The sequence below is a fragment of the Ipomoea nil genome, unplaced genomic scaffold, assembly GCF_001879475.1.
Source record: "Ipomoea nil cultivar Tokyo-kokei standard unplaced genomic scaffold, Asagao_1.1 scaffold2845, whole genome shotgun sequence".
NCBI classification, from domain to species: domain Eukaryota; kingdom Viridiplantae; phylum Streptophyta; class Magnoliopsida; order Solanales; family Convolvulaceae; genus Ipomoea; species Ipomoea nil.
Window position 1 is genome coordinate 6,007,823 of NW_017619273.1, and position 19,751 is coordinate 6,027,573.

Here is a 19,751-nt window from a genome sequence, read left to right on the forward strand (position 1 = left end):
AAAAAAAAAAAAAAAAACATTCTGCATATATAAAACGAAGTTCAAACATTATACTCACAGATTAATACTTAAACCAAGTCACCGGTTACTCACTCACTCTGGAATGAAAAACATCAAACAAAACATAAGCCGCGAGAGAAACATATAAGGGTGGAAACATGATATTTGGCCATTTCACAAAACTAGCATTGCCAATCCACATGTTACCGACAAGTCGAATGTCTTACTAACAAAATGTAAGAGCATCACTTCACAAATGGAACTCCAGAAGGAACTCCTTTGGCATAATTTTCGTACTGGCTACCGAAAAACTGCCTCAAGAAAAATTCCTCGTAGGGTATCCTCTCGTAGAAGAATCGCCAGACAACTACCGCAAATCCAATGGTTGAAATTGGGTTGCAAAGCATGATTTGAGTACCAACAGACCAGATCAAGAAACCACAATAGCTGGGATGGCGTATGTATCCATAGATTCCGTCAGTAACTAGCTTATGATGTTCCTCGTGATAGAGTTTTATGAGATGAGTAAAGGCCTGACCGGCAGTTACAATAGCTAGCTTCCTGATTATCTCACCTATAATAACCATTGCCAGACCCGTATTGCTTATCAACCAATGTTCCTTCATCTGAGGAAAGAAGTATATTTCGACGAGGTACTCTAACAGGCAGAAGATCATGGCCATTGCATAGTTTCTGCTGATCAGAAGGGACTTGAGAGTTACTTTTGACTTCCCGTGAATGGTGATTGCAAGAAGATACTCAGAAACATGGAAGAACATTATTGCAAAGAACATTTGCAATAATTGTCTTAATGCCGTGTAGCTAAAAATTTCTGTCATTTTAGGCTAAGTCAATAGACAAACCGCTCCTTGGAAGAACTTCAATGAGACTTAAACCGAATCATGTAAGAATGTGAATTAAGAAAAGTTGCATTCTGAACTCTAATTCAGACCTGAAAATGTTGAAGAGCTGTGTAAAACCAGTGACATAAACTGGGCCTCACAATCAAAGCAAAGATCTTTTAAGAATGACATTTTCTGCAATATAATGTAAATATAATCATATGTCAAAGGGCAAGTCAGGTCTGAAAGAAAATAAAAAACAGAGATGCAACAAAATTTCAAGTCACAAACATTGCTGAAGCATAAAACATCAGATTCCATGGCATGGCATGTAAGAGTTACACATACAAAATTTTGATATGTTGAAAATTGATAGTTTACAGACAAATTTCAAAGACACTCTTCACCAAACTGCTACAATCAAGTCTTAAGGTTTAATGTGTACAATATAGCAGAATGTTAAATCGTTACCATTATTAAGAAATCTAAAAAACAAATTAGTATCTAATTCATTAATAAAGGGGATTAACCTAGTGGTAAAAAAAGATTGGAGTGCACCAGTAAAGTATCAACAAATACAAATAGAACATGTTCTGAGGGATTGGCTCTTCATTGGAGCTCTAAGGGCTTTACTCAACTGAAAATTAAGTAAAGAGTTGTACTTCAGGAAAAGAGTTGAAGTTATTACCTAGTGTAACATGGAATTAAAACAAAGGTTGCAATGTAAATTATGTCATGGGCCTAGACTCACCTTGCTAGTGTGAGCCCCAAGTAGGTGAATTCACTGATTTTGTATGTAAAATTCAACTTAGTTCTTCTACATCAAATTGATTGAGCAAACGGTCAGTCGGTTACATAACCGACTGAAAAATCGATTGAAAATTTGGACTGTCATAACCGACCGAAAAATCGACAAGTTTCAAACACACAATGAACAATTATTTCAAACATACAAGTTTACATAAAATATTTCAAACACACCATCCAAACATTTCAAACACAACATACAGAAATTGACATAAAATCTGATAAAATGACATCAAAATATTTCAAATATTTATCTAACTGAGGATGGCTGCTCTCAAAAAAAGTGTTTGATCAACTAAAGCATAGAAAATCTAATAAAATGACAATGAAGATATGCAGGTGAATGCTTTCCAAATCCTGGTAGAAGTAAAACTCTACAAATGTTTATAACTACATTTTTTAACAATTTCAAGCCCTGAACAGCAAACCTGTTGTAATTCTATTGCAGCAAGCCAGCAAACATAAGCCGTGGGCAGAGAGACCAGAGACAAGGGAGAAGTGTCGAGTGCGTAGGCTGTGAGGGACTGAGGGGCACTGGGCTGTGAGCGTGAGGCGGTGAGCGGCAGAGTCGTAGACTCGTCGAAAGACCAGAAAACCGTCATGGATTCATGCTCGTCTGTGGGCTGTGGAATGGTCGAATGGAGAAGCAGAGCTGCAGAGCCAGAAGCCAAGGGAAATCGGGAATGAAGGGATTAGGGATTTAGGGCTATGTCATTTCAGTATTTTGTGTTTTTTATTTTGTGTTGAGCATTATTTTGGGCTTGGGCTATTGGATATTTCATATTTGGATGACTATTGGCCATTGGCAGGATGAAATCACCATATTAGCCCATTGGATATATATATATATAGACACACACACACATACATATTGGTTATTGGTCACAGACCGAATCCAATAACCGTAAAATAACTGAAATACCGAAAATAATATTTTAACATCAATGACCGAAAACCGACTTTTTCGGTCGGTTTGGTTATTGGTTATAGCCTATAGGTTATCAGGCGGTTAACCAATATTTTGCTCACCCCTAAATTGATCTAAATTCAAATTGACTAACTGTGATGAATCTGACTTGTGGTTGTGACGAAATTAACTACACAACAAATTTGATGAATTTCTAGACAGGGCTCACAAAGGCTCACAGTATTCCAAGTCCTAACTACACAACAGATGCATGATGTCAAATATATTATATACGCCAATTTACAGTACTATCACACAAAAGCTTCAAATAACCCAGATGCAACACCATATTCAGTTACGATGCAGATACTTCTAGGTCCTTCAAGAAGTTATGCACAAGGTTCAAAAATATTTTAAATATAAGGTTTAAAAATCACTCAAAATTAAACTTGTGTTAATTTTATAAATAAATTTTAAAAAATTAGTGTTAGCAAACAAGTTTTCTAAACTAAAAACATAAAATAAAAAACAGAGAATGAAAACTGAAAAATTAAAAAAAAACAAAAAATCGCCAAATAATTGACTGAAGCCAAAAATAAATAACCGCCAAATAACCAAATTTTTATAACATCAATAACCGAAACCGACCGAAAATCGAATTTTTTGATCGGTTTGGTTATCGGTTATCGGGCGGTTAACCGCAGTTTTGCTCACCCCTAAATATAGAGAGATTGGGATGGGGATGGGAGGAAACCTCGACAGGAATTGAAAATTAATCCCGATCCCACAAGGCAGGGATTCATGTTCCTCATCAGGTACAATTGTCATTCCTAAACCAAACCCACCTTTATCATGTGACAGACGAGTAGGGCAAGTCCAACCCATTTTGATAACTATAATCCTTCAAGACGTTATGCACAACAACACAAACCAGCAGTATAAATAGTCAGCTAGATAAAAGTCTCCATGATTTCTCTTAAAATTTCTTCAGTAATATCCCCTCTTTAATTTATTCTTGGAAACTACTTCTTTACTGATTTTTAACAAACACTTGGTGTGCATATCAGAGAGACAGAAACAAAGACTGCTTATAATTCCCATTAACAGTTGGTGTGCATTCGGGGATCATGAGATATCACATTTTGATGAAGACATCGAAAATACTCTTTTAAAATTGAAAAAGAAATTTAATCACAAAATTTGAAGCACTATAATTCAATAAAAAATTCAAATAATTTAATCCAGAAAGTATCTACAATGCAGAAACTCTGAAGCTAACAAAAATGTAACAAAGAGGCAGTAAAAATCAAAATATTGATTCATAACCTTCAAAATTCTAATTCCAAAAAGATTAACATCATAACAAGAATTTCCTTACCAGCTTTGTATGACCGTAGACGGGTCCGATCGGGTAGATACAAGATGGAGACTCCAAATAGGGCGTTACTAATAAGAAAGAAGAGGCACCGCTCGTCGATTCGTCGGTAACCGGTGACAAGCGTTGTGGCACTATGTGAATCGGATTCACGGAGATAGAGGGAGAAATGGATAACGCCAGAGCAAAGAGGCGAACAAGACACTAGAGATTCCAATTCATATTTTAATGTGCGTATTTTTGTAATAATTTATCAATTTTTACTTAGGGGATGATTGTTTGGTTTGGGGAAAATATTTTAAGGGGAGTGAAATTGGAATTCAATATAAAAACAATTATTAGGAAGATGAATTTCATTATTTGGATGGTAAAAAAAAATTACTGTGAATACTAATTCTATTGTTTGGTTAGATTTAGAATTGTAAGGAATAATGAGTATAAAGACCTATATGCCCATACAAATTAATAAAAGTAATATAATTAAAAAAAAAAAGAAAACAAGAGTAAAATAGACAATCCATTCACTTTTTCTTCCCATCTTTCATGGAAAACAAAGTCCTTGGTCCAACCAAGGATTTTGTTTTCCTCAAATTTGAGGAATTCATTTTTCAATGGAAAATAAATTCCATGAACCAAATAACATTTTCCTTCACTTTAAGGAAAATATTTTCCATGAACCAAACATCCCCTTAGGGGTCGTTTGGTTCACGAAATGTCATATTACATTGGGGTATGTAATATAATCATGTTGGTTTATGATTATCTTTATTATTATTATTATTATTATAAGGGAGGGGGATACCCTACATATACACACTATTTACCTCAAATGAGGTTCAAACCTTACACCTCCCACTTAGAGGAGCAACCCGATACCAGTGAACTACAAGCCACTTGGTATTTAAGATTATCTTTTATACACACTATAATATCCTTAACATATTTTCATATATTTTAATAAATTTAAAAATTTAAATAAATAAATAAGATAACAGTATCATATATAATTACAATTTTAAAATATTAACTAAAATCTTGAACGTGAGAAACAAAATTATTTTATACGGCTGACATAACATAATAAAAATAAAAAATATATATAATTACAAAATTAATTAATTATATATATATATATATATATATATATATATATATATATATATATATATAATAAACTAACATAACCAAGGTTACATTACCTAAGATTTTGAAGGGAATCACATTCCCTTCAAAATCCTATGTGGATGGAATGTGACATTCCTTGGGAATGTTAGATTCCCTAAGATAATATGAACCAAATATCGGAATGTGAGCTTTGGAATGTCACATTCCCTTGGTTATGTTATATAACCTGAACTAAATGCCCCCTTAGTGGAGGAAAATGCTGTTTTCTTGTGTTTGGTTCATTGAATTCATTTTCTATTTGGAAAATGAATTCTTCAAATTTGAGGAAAACAAAATCCTTGGTTAGGGAGATGAGAAGAAAAAGTGAGATGGAATGCCTATTTTACCCTTGTTTACTTTTTTAATTATATTACTTTTATTAATTTGTAGGGGTATATAGGTCTTTATACTTGTTATTCCTTACAATTCCAAATCTAACCAAACAATAGAATTAGTATTCCCAGTAATTTTTTTTTCACCAACCAAAGAAGGAAATTCATCTTCCTAGTAATTATTTTTCCATGGAATTTCAATTCCACTTTCCTTAAAATATTTTTCGCGAACAAAACGAGCCCTTAGGGTGTGTTTGGAAAACAAAAAAAAATGACCTCTTATAAAACATGTTCCTTTATAATGTTTGGTTGCATTTCATAAAATTGTTTTGGTGTGTTTGGTTTATTTTTTTGGAAAATGAGCATAATTACTTTTTATTTAAAATATTTATAATATACAATGATGGTGGTTGTGGTGGTCATACTAATAAGCATGTAACTTTTCTTCATGGTCAATAAACATATTTCTCACATCTTGATATTTAGACTTTTGCTTACAAGTGCTTATATAGTGGCTTAAAGTTAATGTTCCTTACTTGTGTGACCCAATAGTGTACTCTTTATTATAATACTTAATAGACACAAAACATTATTTTAAGGTGGGAGAATATATTTTACTAAAATTAATTATGGGTCTCTGCATGAATCATGGGCTACAAAACTCGCTTTATCAACTAGAAAGCTATAAATCTTTGCCTTAGGGAGTTATAATACTTAATAGACACACAACATTATTTTAATGTGGGAGAATATATTTTAGTAAAATCAATTGTGGGTCTCTGCATGAACTATTGACTACAAAACAAGCTTTATCAAGGCTAGAAATGTTTGCCTTGGAAGTTTGTAGATCAAGTCGAAGATGAATTTTGTACCCTTCTAGTTGATTATCCCACATTTTAATTGCAGATTTAAAAGAACAAAAACCTAATTTGAAGAAATATGTGCGCCGACTGCTGAAAGGAATCACATATTATTTTAAATTAAAGTGTAAAATCTAAATTTACAGTTTTACCTTTCATTTTAACATCAAATTAACGTCAAATCTAAATTATTTTGACTTAAAATTTTAAAATGGAATGTCTTATTTTAAAAAATTAAAAATTAAGAGACCAATTTGAAAAAAGATTAAAGTCGAAGAACTATTTTAAAAATTAACTCTTTATAATATATAAATCTATAAATCTTGAAAAAAAAAATAGAATTAATTTTAATTTTAACATTCAAAGCCCTAAAATTTCTCAATCTAAAGACACAGCCACAGTGACACACCTCCTCCGCCTTCCCTTACTCCTTAGTCACTCACGTCAACGGCCGTCGGCGATACACCCTTATCCCTATCACTTCCGGCATTACTCCGGCGGACAACAGCTTGGCGAGTGTTATTTTGTTTCACCTGTTCGTTCTATTTCCTGCAACCTCACAAGATTGCTACTGGTGGACCTTGCTCCCGTGCTCAGCCCATGGCTCTGAAGGTTTCAGCTCGTGGAAAATGGTATCACTAATCCCAGAACTATCAATAATTCAAGTGATTGCAATATGTTGTAAGTCCAGATCATTATTGCTAGCCTAGTTTCATAATTTTATTACTTTGATCATCATAATTGCTAACAAGAGATCCAAGTTTGTGATTTTATTCAATAATCCAGTTAATAAAAAAATGCATATGATGTGGTGGCATGAACCAAGATAAATGACAATAACAAGGGTGTTGATTGCTATGATCTCTTTGCTTGAGCTTTTATATGAAACTGAACTGTGATAAGATGAGAATGAACAACATTCAATTGCAATTTACTAGCATGAATTTAGAATTAAAAGATTTTGCTGATGGGTGATAGTTCCAGTGGAGGGATGGAGTTGAACAAGGCTCATAATATGTAATATGAACCGTGCTGCAAAAATCCTGCTTAGGCTCTGATTAATCGGCGCCTAGGCGCTAGGCGTTGGTGGGCCGCTTAGCGTATCACTATAATCGGTGGTATAGGCGGCCGCTTAGGCGCTGACCGCCTAGACGACCGCCTAGACCTCCTAGGCTGCCTAGTCGGCCATTTAGCTATTGTTAATTTTTTTTTTTAATTGGCTATTTCACTCAACCATAAATTGTTCAAACTCTAGATGTTTTTTAGGTTAATATTTAATATTTTAGTATTAACTATTAAAGTATTAAATATTTTATAATTATTAGTCTTAATAAATGTAAAATTTTAAACAATTTTTTAAAAAAAAAATAAAAAAATACATGGGCCCCTATTAATCGCCACTTAGGCGCCCGAGGAGCGCCTAACAATTTTTTCAACCATGAATATGAACAAGGCTCTTCCTAAAGAATCACTTTCTACTTGTTACTGATATTCATCTGCTAAATTAATCCTGCTATTCATCAGGTTGATTTAATGTTAAATGGATTGGGCAAGTGGATATGGGACTTTTTGCCATTTCTTTACTTGTATTTCCTGCGTGCTAAGACTACTAATTGTGTCTTGTCCAAATATTTCTTCTATGGTTCTGTATTGTGTGCTTGTGACAAGTAAGAAAGGAATTTGGTAACAGGCTGGAATCAACTTTTGTAATGATCCTTGTTTGGTTGGAATCAACTTATTTACTGGTTTTTATGCCTAGTGTAACAGAACTTTTATATATTTTCTTTGAACTCTAAATTTTATCTAGTTTTTATTATTTATGTTGGGATATATCAATTTATAATTTTAATAGTAGCATTTTGCAGTTACAAGTCGAACTCAACCTCAAACTCGAGCTCGGGCTCGAATTCGAGCTCGAGCCATATGAAAATTAGCAAGCTGAACGCGAGCTTAAATTTTAAAGCTTGAGCTCGCCTCAACTTGTTTGCACCCTAGTTTGGAACATGAAGTCATTGTTTTAAGGATGTAAACATAAGTTCTTTTTTTTTTTTTTGAAAATAACATAAGTTCTTGTTTGTTACTTATTTTAAGATGCACTTTTTTCTTTAGTGCAGTTGACAGATCTTGAAGTTTCTACTACATTTATCAGGTTTGCGTTGCTGCGTCTGAGACTGGATTGAGGTTCAATATGGTGAGCGAGAGTGGTAAACAAACAAACCAACTGCTAGAAAATGCGTGTTGTTTCCTCCGGAAGTGCATTTTTTCAGTACTTTCTGTTGGTCCAATTCCTAGCCATATTGCGTTTATAATGGATGGAAATCGACGATATGCTAAGAAGCAGACTTTGGAAGAGGGGGATGGGCATAGGGCTGGGTTTTCTGCTCTTATGAATATGCTAAAATATTGCTATGAGCTCGGTGTGAATTACATAACTGTTTATGCCTTTAGTATTGAAAACTTCAAAAGGCGCCCTGAAGAAGTTGGATCCCTTATGCACCTGATGCAGGAAAAGATTGAAGAGATGATTAAAGAGCAAAGCATAGTGAACCACTATGGAATCCGAGTTTATTTTCAGGGGAACTTAAAACTTTTGAGTGACCCTGTTAGGTCAGCAGCAGAGAGGGCTATGGCGGTAACTGCAGGTAACTCAAACGCCACTCTATCAATCTGTGTTGCCTACACATCAACGGATGAGATTGTACATGCTGTTGAGCAATCATGTGAAGAAAAATGGAAGGAAATCAGTGAAAAAAATCGAAATTCTGCCCGAAATGATATAACAGAACATTTGAATGGAAATGATAAGATTGAGAATCTTATTGGCTCGAGAGATATTGATAGACATATGTATATGGCTGTTGTTCCCGATCCTGATATCATAATACGTACCTCCGGGGAAACTCGTTTAAGCAATTTCTTACTATGGCAGAGTGCAAAGTGTCTTCTTTACTCTCCCACCGCCCTTTGGCCAGAAATAGGTTTCCGGCATTTGGTTTGGGCAGTTTTGGATTTCCAACGGAACTACTCCTACCTTAAGGGGAAAGAAAAGGAAACATAATTTTTTAGGCGGGATAAGTTCATTTAGGGGTCATAGTCATTGTGGAATGAGATTTCCTCTACAAAGATCGGGTTGGGACTTGTTTTTGGTGATCTCGATTCTCGCCCTTGGGTGAAGACGATGACGATAGATACATTCACACAGAACTGGATGTAAGTAAACGCTATCTGGAGAATTTACTGTTCTATAGCCAATCATTATATGCATCTCCCACTATATCTAAACATAGACTGTGTTGTATCAATATGGATTTCATCCCTGTTTACGCTTAGATTGCCTGTCCAGCATTCTGTTTATCTGCCTCGTGGCCTCTGAACTCCATGGTTTGGTTCTTCTTCTGGAGCTGGACATATTTCATCAGATTTTATGTGAGTTTTTTTGTATGTTAAAAGTAATCTATGCTCTTTTTTTAATTGACTTGACCTGTAAACTATATTTAGGAAATAAAATTGGCATCTTTCCCTTTTTATTTTATTTTATTTTTAAATTATAAACAGCTCTAGGGATATATGTTACACCGTAATTCCTGGTCTAAGATAACCAAATTTATATATGTATTTAGTAAACTATTAAACTTTTCAAAAATTTATATATGTATTTAGTAAAATTAAAGGGCAAAGTGATGGCCAGATTGGTTTTTCTATACGAGAGGCGGTTTGAACTCCCAACCTCGAACTCCCGACCTCTTTTAAGGGATGAGAGTGCACGACTATTCACGTCAACCAAATTAAACTTTTCCATTTTTTTTTTACATATATAAAAGTATGTTCAATATTATAGTCACAAATGATACATAAATCAAGATAATTAAATTGCTTTTTAAGGTTGAGAGTTAATTGTTACAAAACACAAATGTTTAAATTTTTTCACCAAATTTTAAAGTTTGGATATAATTATCATAAGACAAATGTTCGAAATTTTTCCACAAATAAACATTTAACAAAAGGAAAAAAAAAAATATATATATCAAAGATAAGCGTTAAATATTTACCATCATTGTCAATCAATCTTGCACATGTACCATTGCCATACAATGGAGTTGGGTTTAACATTGTTCAAAAAGATTCATAATATTTTTTGATTCAAATTTTCATATAAAAATATTTATGCCCTATACTATACTTTCACTATTCAATATTCATCCCCTCATTCTATATGATGGAGTTCGGCAAGGAGGGAATTGCATGTATATTCAAAGCTTACATTATTTGTAAAGTTTTCAAAAGTAATTTTGTCTTGATAAAAGCTTTCGAAGTATATTTTTGTGGGGCCAAAATTGATTTTAAAGACTATTGTTAGAGCAACTTTAATAGGAGTAGTTTTTTTTTTGTGATTTTTGAGGTGTCAATTAGGAAAGAGAGAGAGGAGAGGGAGAGAAGAAGGAAAAAGAGGGGAAAAAAATTGGTCAGACAAAAAAATAAAATAAAAAGAGGACTTCCCTAGTCTGGTCGACCTCCCCATGAATCCATCAACTTTGTTGGTCGGGGTTCTCGATCGACCTCTGTCTGTGCGAATGGTCTCGGCCGACTTGGCCACCTTGGGTCCAAAGTCGAGAGACTTCGACCTATAACAACTAGTACCCTAGGGGCGATACCGACTTCGCCTATTGCCAAATGGAATAACTTTTGGGTCCAAAGTCGAATGACTTCGACCTGAAACCGCTAACGCCTAGGGGCGATACGAGGTTCAACCTCGCTTATTGCCAAACGGAAGGGCTTTTGGGTCCAAAGTCAAATGACTTTGACCTAAAATCGCTAAAAGCCCTAGGGGCGATATGAGGTCTGACCTCGCTTACTGCCGAATAGAAGAGCTTTTGGGTCTAAAGTCAAATGACTTCGTCCTGAAACCGCTATACCCTAGGGGCGATACGAGGACCGACCTCTCCTATTGCAAAACGAAAGAGCTACGGTTCCAAAGCATAAGTACTTCGACCTAATGGCAAACCACGTCAAACAAAGCAAAAAAAAAAAACAAAAAAAAAACAAAAAACAAAAAAACAAACAAACAAAAAAAAAAAAAACAAACAAACAAACAAAAAACACTCAAAGAGGTCGGGCTTGGCTGACCCCTTGGTCGGCCGAGCTCGGCCAACCCCTGGGCCGACATCTCAGGCGTATAGCCGACCTCCTTGAGTCAAAATTAGGCCGAGCTCCGAGCTCGACCCGATGTCCTTAGGTCAATACTAAGACGAGCTCTGAGCTCGACCCGACCTCCCTAGGTAAAAACTAGGCTAAGCTCCGAGCTTGACCCGACTTCCTTATGTCAATGCTAGGCCGAGCTTAGAGTTGGGTTCGACCCCCTTGGGTCCAAGGCCAAATCGAGCATAAGCTCAACCAAGTTGAGCGTGGGGGAGTTGAATCCCGCCTCCTCGAGGTGGCCATACATCTGAAACCAAGTAAGGTCCGACCACCCTAATTAAGCTAATTTTGAGTTCATCCCAAGGAGCTCAAGTTAAAGAGCTCATCTGAAGTGGGGTCGAAGCCTTTGAGTTTGAGGTTGGACCTCAAGTCTTAGAGCTCGTCCGGAGCGGAGCTCAAGCCTTTGCGTTTGTTTGTAGTTGGACCTCAAGCCTTGGGGCTCATCCGAAGCGAGGTCCAAGTCTTGGAGTTTGAGGTTGGACCTCAAGCCTTAGGGCTCATCCGAAGCGGGGTCCAAGTCTTTGAGTTTGAGGTTGGACCTCAAGCCTTAGGGCTCATCCGAAGCGGGGTCCAAGTCTTTGAGTTTAAGTTTGGATCTCAAGCCTTAGAGCTCGTCCGGAGTGGAGCTCAAGCCTTTGCGTTTGTTTGTGGTTGGACCTCAAACCTTAGAGCTCATCCGGAGCGGACCTCAAGCCTTGGAGTTCATCCGAATGAAGCCCAAGTCTTTGCGTTTGTTTGAGGTTGGACCTCATCTCAAGGTGTTCAAGTGTGAAGAGCTCGTCGCATGGAGCTCAAGTGGAAAGGCTCAGCACGAAGGGCCCAAGAGCTCAAGTTCTTGCACCCGTGGAAAAGTTTGGACATCAAGCTTTGGAGCCCGATCCGAGTAAGGTGGTGGAGCTCAAATCCTTGCACTTGTTTGAGGTCGAACCCCAAACTTTGGAGCTCACTCACGCAATGCAAAGAGATATAAGTGCAAACTGTTGAAGGAAAATATACATATACACATGTGACTTCAGTGCTGTGTTTTAGAGGAAGTAATGTCGTGTTGTCCAAGGTCATGGAGTAGGAGTACTCTCTTTCGCTGACGACTTCTCGCAGTTCAGAGAGTGTGGGACTGATGATGGAATAATTATAAATGGACCTAGAGCGGGGTAATATGGAGCGGACCAAACCCGGAGCACTAGAACTGGACCTAAGCCGAGGTTGGCCATGGTAAGGTCGGCCACCCTGGGGTCGGCCACTTGGCTGAGCTCCGTGCTCAGCCAAGGGGCAGGGTCTCCGCGTTGTTCGAGTCTTGCTGCATTTGTTACGGTCCAAGACAGTTGAGACAACTTCCCACCATTTCCTCTGGGGTTGTGGCAAAGTTGGGTATAAAAGCCCTCATTTATGTATTGTTGAGAGACAATCTGTCCTAATCCACAATCTTGTCTTGTTATTACATAATTCTTACCTTTGTAATAGCATTTCATCCGTAATTAATACAATATTTGTCCCCGTGACTTTAAACCCAAAAGCTCAATGATTCTACAATACCTAATTAATACCTAATCATATCTTGTTATTACATAATTCTTACCTTTGTAATAGCATTTCATACGTAATTAATACAATACCTTTGAATCCCAACAGTCACATTCTTGGATGTATTTTACTACACGCACGAGCTTTGCTCAATGATTCAACATGGATTACACCCATAGTGGATAGAAGGTTCGACGACAACGTGGAAATTTGTGATTTACAACTTCTTATTGAGGGAAGAATAATTCAGGAAACAAAGTGGTTGTAGTTTAGTGGTAAGAATTCCACGTTGTGGCTGTGGAGACCTGGGCTCGAATCCCAGCAGCCACATTGTTGGATATATTTTACTGTCCGCTCGAGGTTAGCTCAATGATTCAACATAGATTACACCCAAAGTGGATAGAAGGTTTAGTGGCAATAGTTTAGTGGTAAGAATTTCATGTTGTGGTTGTGGAGACTTGGGCTCAAATCTCAGTAGCCACATTTTTGTTCAATGATTCAACATAGATTACGCCCAAAGTGAAGGTTCAGCGTCAACGTGAAAATTTGTGATTTACAACTTATTAAGGGGAATAAATTGGGAAATAAAGTGGTTGTAGTTTAGTGGTAAGAATTCCACGTTGTGGCCGTGGAGACTTGCGCTTGAATCCTAGCAGCCACATTCTTGGATTAGTATTTTACTACACGCACGAGCTTTGCTCAACGATTCAACATGGATTACGCCCATAATGGATAGAAGGTTCAGCGGCAATGTGGAAATTTGTGATTTTGGGAAACAAAGTGGCTATAGTTTGTGGAGACCTTTACAACTTATTGAGGGGGCTATAGTTTAGTGGTAAGAATTCTACGTTGTGGCCGTGGAGACCTGAGGAATAATTTGGGAAACAAAGTGGCTATAGTTTAGTGGATAGAAGGTTCAGCGGCAACGTGGAAATTTGTGATTTACAACTTATTGAGGGAGGAATAATTTAAGAAATAATCTAGCTATAATTTAGTGGTAAGAATTCCATGTTGTGGCCGTGGAGACCTGGGCTCGAATCCTAGTAGCCACATTCTTGTATATATTTTACTGCCCGCACGAGATTAGCTCAATGGACATAGATTACGCCCAAAGTGGATGGAAGGTTCAAAGGCGACGTGGAAATTTGTGATTTACAACTTATTGAGGGAGGAATAATTTGGGAAACAAAGTGGCTGTAGTTTAGTGGTAAGAATTCCACGTTGTGGCCGTGGAGACCTGGGCTCGAATCCCAGCAGCCACATTCTTGGATTTATTTTACCGCACGAGCTTAGCTCAATGATTCAACATGGATTATGCCGGAATAATTTGGAAAACAAAGTGGTTGTAGTTTAGTGGTAAGAATTCCACGTTGTGGCCGTGGAGACTTGGTCTCGAATCCTAGCAGCCACATTCTTGGATATATTTTATTGCCGGCACGAGATTAGCTCAATGATTTAGCAAAGGTTAATCTCAAAGTGGGTGGATGGTTTAGCGGCGGAAATTTGTGATCCTCAATTTATTAAGGAGTTTAGCTCAATGATTTTGCCAAAAGTGGATATATAGTTCGGCAACGTGGAAATTTGTGATTTACAACTTATTAAGGGAGGAATAATTTAGGAAACAAAGTGGCTGTAGTACCATGGAGACCTGGATATATTTTATTGCCCGCACGAAGTTAGCTCAATGATTCAACAAATCCGTCACATTCTTGGATATATTTTACTACCCGCACGAGCTTAGCTCAATGATTCAACAGAGATTATACCCAAAGTGAGTAGATGGTTTAGTGACAACGTGGAGTTTATACCCAAAGTGAGTAGATGGTTTAGTGACAACGTGGAGTTTATACCCAAAGTGAGTAGAAATCTCACTCTGTCGGGCCCTTGGGGTTGGGAATTCAACTTTTGAAAGAAGGAATAATTTAGGAAATTCTTCTAATTTTCCATGTTGGGATATGTTCATCTGACACCATTAATCCCCAACAACCTTAGTTACACCAAAAAAAGATGCACTCTTTCTAAGTGAAGAAGTCAAGAACATAATCTATTAATCTCTTTTCTACAAAATGGAAGACCAAAATAAAATGATGTGACACTGAACCATTTGTTTTAAATAGTACATCAAACCAGAAAAATATCTAGATAAGTTTCTCTATCCCAATCAAATCAAAGAACAAGGGGAAGTTGATGTGATCTTAAAACATGCAATTGTACTGTTAATGTTCTATTTCCCTTTGTAACTTTGAAACAGTCCATATATGAATAGGCGTACATTACGTCTTATGGTGTTGAGGCAAGTTGCCGCAATTTGGCTTGTAAGATAACGCCAGCTTCATCAGCAATACTCTTCTTCTTAGTCGTCACCTGCATTTATTAGTACTCGTTACTAAAGGAAGCATTAATGTATAGATATGGATGGACACGCATAGAGCCAGATATGGATGGACTAAAGCAGAAAAGGCAAATTCCAGAAAGATGACATTTTTGTCTGAAATGGATTTCCTTACCACATATATTGCCACAAGATTTTGCAACACTGAATTTATAGTGCACTTAATAAGTCATTGATCACGTGTTGAGGGTGAAGATCAAACTATTAAGAATAGACTCTTTTTTTTTTTAATGGAACTAACTGCATATCCATTAACTTTATACACGATAGTGCGATACACAATCGACAGCTTGATCATTGACCCAATTCTTCATTTCCTCCCCTTTCTGCTAACACTTTTAGGATACTAAATAGTCTAAATAGGGCATGCATATGTTTACCTGAGACATCTAAGATGCTAAGCTAAGTTTCTTCTTTTCCTTATTAAGAGGTTTAATGAGTAAATATGGAAGTTCTGAGCTGTGTTGTATATACTTGGCCCCAGTGGACTCTCTCATGTTCCTTATCCTTTGAAAGTTCAAAAGTGATGTTTAATGGGTTATCTGATGTCTATACAATTTTTTTAATTGCTTGATCTTTTAATTGGAATTTAGTTGCATTGTGCTCTGCTTATTCTTAATGTAAATATTAGTGAAATCTTAAAAACTTTAAGCTTGTAGCCACCCCCACCTCTTTAAAATGTGTCCACGCAACATTTGATAACCAAGTAACCAACTCAACTCAAATTTGTAAACAGCTGGCTACCCAATAAAGATCAACTGACAAGGACAAGATGTTGCTAAAACGAACTAACTTAGCTAAATCAACTTCTTGAAGCAACCTTTTTAATGTTCCGTAATATTTTAGGCAGAAAATAAAACAACTTGAAATTTTGCATGAATGATGCTTCCACACAGCTAAAATGTAGACAGAAATTTCCGTGTTATAGAATAACATGCCAATGATGTCAAGCTTAACAGTAAGTGTTTGTTAAAAACTTTTAAAGAAATGAATCAAAATATAAATTCAACAAATTGGAAATACTTGCACCTTGCAGAAAGGCCAAGAAATGACTGATGCTTTTAGGAAAGGGAATGTTACTAATGAATGAAAATAGAGAAAGTTTCACACTTTATGGAAAGAACAAGCCCCGAGAATTAGTCCCCCGTCAGTGTAATATACAGTGTTATTAACACTGTAACAACCAAAGTTATCAAGGCGGACTTTCTAGGCGAGATGCCACCAACTGCCTAGTCGACTAGTTGACTAGGCGACCACCTAGGCGATGACTAGGCAATAAGTATTAAATAAATAAAATATATACATATATATTGAAAATATCTTGTCTTGGGCAGCCTATTTACTTCAAGTTGCCTTTAGTAGATGAATAGTTTTTCCTAGAATAATGAGAAGTTTAGTATTTATTGTATATATTGGAAATATCTTGTCTTGGGAAGCCTTTTTGAACCCTATTTACTTCAAGTCATCTTTGAGAAGATGAATAGTTTTTCCTAGAGTAGTGAGAAGTCTAGTATTTATTGATAACATGTCAGGGTGAGGTAGTGGGCTTTGCTCGGAACAGGAGGACGACGCCGGAGCTCGAACCGCGCCGCGATCGGAGCCTCCACGCGCCGCCGCTGTGCCGCTGCTCCGACGCCACGCGCCGGCGCGTGAGGCAGATTCCGGCGTCTTCTCCGGCTGAAAATTACACCGGTCAACTCGCCTTAGTGTGTAGGTTCTACCCATGTATGTTTTGTGGGGTTTTGGGTTGTATTTTGCACTTAGGCGAGGCGGTGACCGCCTAGACGCCTAGGCGACACCCCGCTAACCCTGGTAACAACCCACAATTGAATAGTGGGTCAGCACTCAGCAGAATATCAGTAAGGTTATATAAAAATACTGAATGATCCAACCACAGGTTATGAAAACCATACAAACTGCAGTTCTCTTTGAACTGTGGGATTCTTAATTGAAGGGGGAAAAAAAAAACGAAGAGAAAAAAGAAAATACTAGATTTCACTTAAAAATCCAAACGCATGATGTCCATGGCATTGAAGGCCCAAATTATTTGATTTCTTAATTGGACTTCATGGTCTATACATGTTTTCACTTCTAATTTGACTTGCAAAACTTGGATAGCAAATATGGAATACCTGGTTGATGGAACTTGATATGAACTTTGCTAATGTTGTGGTTATGTCTAATATTCCAACTCTCTAATTGACTATGTTGGATGGCGTTAAAATTGTTCCATGAGCATTGTTAGAGTAGAGATTGAGGGTTATTGACTGTATACTTTGCTTAAATCTTTTTGCTTTATGGATTAATATATACCATCTTCACTTTATTTTTATATCATTGATATTAAGAAATTTTTATATATTATTAAATAATTATGTACAGACCAGACTACCAGAGATCCAACAGTTGAAACTGGATGAACCAAAAATTCAATTTCATGGGTCAATTTATGGCTTCGTATTAATAACAACGCAAATATGCATATTCCACTGAATAAAAGATGGTGATGGTCATTCTGACTTACATCAAGAAGCTGATCATAATTGGACTGTAGCAGGTTTATTTTACGCTCACAGTAATCCTTTCCTTCTGCCATAGTTTTCTAAAGAAACAAAGATATTAAAAGTCATGTTAGATATAAAGTTCTCATGAAATTAATAAAGAAAAAAAAAATTTAAAAATGATCCAAAGGTATTGTCCCCGTCATGTTCATAGCAGACACTGTTCATACAGTGTCTAACACAGTTCACTGTATCTTAATTAGTCAAGAACTTGTACTGGACTATAAGGAGATTAGGAGAAATGATATGGAGGGTTTTCCAACCCCTTTCTCAGAACATCTTTATTTGATATCCAATCATCTCCTTATAACAGACCATATATTTGGGTAAAATATGAACTTGAGAAATCCAGCCACAAGAAATCAAAAGCTGCAAGATGAAGGTCACTAATGTAAGCCAAAAATCTTAGAAGTTGTATGGTTCATTGGAATGAAGGGATTGGACTAAGAATTCTTAATCTCAGGTTTGGTTTACAGTTGGGCCATCTCTATATCTGGGGGTCACACCATTTTATCCCAAAAGTTTGGATAACTTCTAGTCTTGGGAGAGTCTTGGGATGGAGTGGGATTAACTGATTAAAAATCCCCTCACCATTAGTAAATGAATAATGAATACCCTCACCACTATAAGTGTAAGGGATTGTTAATCAACCTTTAACGAACTTGTCATATATTTGCACAGCATTTGATGTTAGGTCATCAAAGAATGGCACAGTGGAAAAGCTCCATTAATGATTTCTAATTCATAACAGTAATACCTTGCATTCTAGCTTTACTAGTAAATCAAGTATTCCAGTACCTACTAGCTAAATGTAATTTCAACTACAAAAACTGGATTACAAGAACACGTATTCTTTGGATCCAATGATTCTCATATGGAAACTTGTACAGCAATATAAATTAAACCTAAAAAAAATTCCAACTATAGAAGAAAAAACTACTAACCTCCACATAATACCCAGTCCCAATATCAACCAAAACCTTATCAGCATCATCCAGAGTACCCGGCACATAAAGCGACGCCGTTAGAGGAACCAACATTTTCTTCCCTGCAACCCACCCGTAAAACTTTTAGTGTTTAGGCAGGGGAAAAGAGAGAAGAATATCGAAGAGAGAGAGAGAGAGACCTTGGGGGCGGAGAGAGAGATCGCTAAGGGCAGTGGAGGCGACGCCGAGGCGGGCGGTGGCGGTTTTGATGTTGTTGAGGCTGTCTCGGAGGAGATTGACTTCGAGATCGGTCTGCTCTTTCACAGCTTTGAGTTGCTCCACGCTCAATTTCTCTAACTCAGCTGCCGCTGCCGCCGCCGCCGCCGCCGCTCCTCCTGGACCTTTCGAGGACGCCATAGCAATTCGCAACCCACTCTCAGAGACTGCTAAGGGCGAAGATTGAACTATGTCCTGCTCCAAACTGCTATGAAATTCGAACTATCGTATTTTTAACAGTGAAAATAACCAAAACTTTCAATTCTAATTAACTCCTAGCAAAATTGGCTTTTTTAGTCTTTCTATTGTGCCCTAATGATAAATTTATCTTTTAATTACAAGGTGACCCTTTTGAATTATTCGGGTAGTGATAATTAATCTCTCGCCTTAGCAGGGTGTTTGGTTGGGAGGAAAAAATTAAGGAGAAAATAAATTGTAATTTGGTGAACTAAAAAATAAAGTTAGAATAAAATAAGAATTCAAATTACATTGTTTGACGGAAGAATATAATTATTAGAAATGAGAAGGAAAGAAGTAATATAAATACTAAAATGCTGTTGTGTAGTAATAATAGTAGTAATAATCACCAAGT

At 36.8% G+C, this 19,751-nt stretch overlaps 3 protein-coding genes and 1 non-coding gene across 8 annotated transcripts; 2 read left to right on the plus strand and 2 right to left on the minus strand.

The window, feature by feature from the left end:
• Nucleotides 1–147: 147 nt before the first annotated feature.
• Nucleotides 148–4,149, minus strand: LOC109160050 (protein-S-isoprenylcysteine O-methyltransferase B-like). 2 transcript variants are annotated; one of them, XM_019308160.1, is made up of 4 exons: nt 4,067–4,099; nt 3,935–3,937; nt 953–1,037; nt 148–832 (listed from the first exon to the last, which is right to left on the minus strand). In XM_019308160.1, the coding sequence occupies exons 3-4, from the start codon at nt 1,032–1,034 to the stop codon at nt 246–248; spliced, it is 669 nt and encodes a 222-aa protein (XP_019163705.1). In that variant the 5' UTR covers nt 1,035–1,037; nt 3,935–3,937; nt 4,067–4,099; the 3' UTR covers nt 148–245. The 2 variants fall into 2 exon arrangements, with proteins under 2 accessions (XP_019163705.1, XP_019163706.1); XM_019308161.1 differs by lacking the exon at nt 953–1,037 and having other exon boundaries at nt 148–952; nt 3,935–4,149.
• A 2,692-nt stretch (nt 4,150–6,841) lies between these two features.
• Nucleotides 6,842–9,786, plus strand: LOC109160048 (dehydrodolichyl diphosphate synthase 6-like). 4 transcript variants are annotated; one of them, XR_002050680.1, is made up of 3 exons: nt 6,902–6,919; nt 8,437–9,497; nt 9,631–9,786. XR_002050680.1 is itself a non-coding variant. In XM_019308157.1 (2 exons), exon 2 carries the CDS (start codon nt 8,476–8,478, stop codon nt 9,343–9,345), a length of 870 nt encoding a protein of 289 aa, XP_019163702.1. In that variant the 5' UTR covers nt 6,842–6,968; nt 8,402–8,475; the 3' UTR covers nt 9,346–9,786. The 4 variants fall into 4 exon arrangements, 3 of the variants coding, with proteins under 3 accessions (XP_019163702.1, XP_019163703.1, XP_019163700.1); XM_019308157.1 differs by having other exon boundaries at nt 6,842–6,968; nt 8,402–9,786; XM_019308158.1 differs by having other exon boundaries at nt 6,842–6,968; nt 8,437–9,786.
• Nucleotides 9,787–14,194: 4,408 nt separating this feature from the next.
• On the plus strand, nt 14,195–14,266 carry TRNAH-GUG. The gene has a single exon. It is a non-coding gene; the product is annotated as a tRNA-His (tRNA).
• A 757-nt stretch (nt 14,267–15,023) lies between these two features.
• On the minus strand, nt 15,024–19,417 carry LOC109160051 (probable prefoldin subunit 5). The gene is made up of 4 exons (XM_019308162.1): nt 19,084–19,417; nt 18,902–19,005; nt 17,921–17,998; nt 15,024–15,368 (listed from the first exon to the last, which is right to left on the minus strand). The coding sequence occupies exons 1-4, from the start codon at nt 19,298–19,300 to the stop codon at nt 15,285–15,287; spliced, it is 483 nt and encodes a 160-aa protein (XP_019163707.1). The 5' UTR covers nt 19,301–19,417; the 3' UTR covers nt 15,024–15,284.
• Nucleotides 19,418–19,751: the final 334 nt, after the last annotated feature.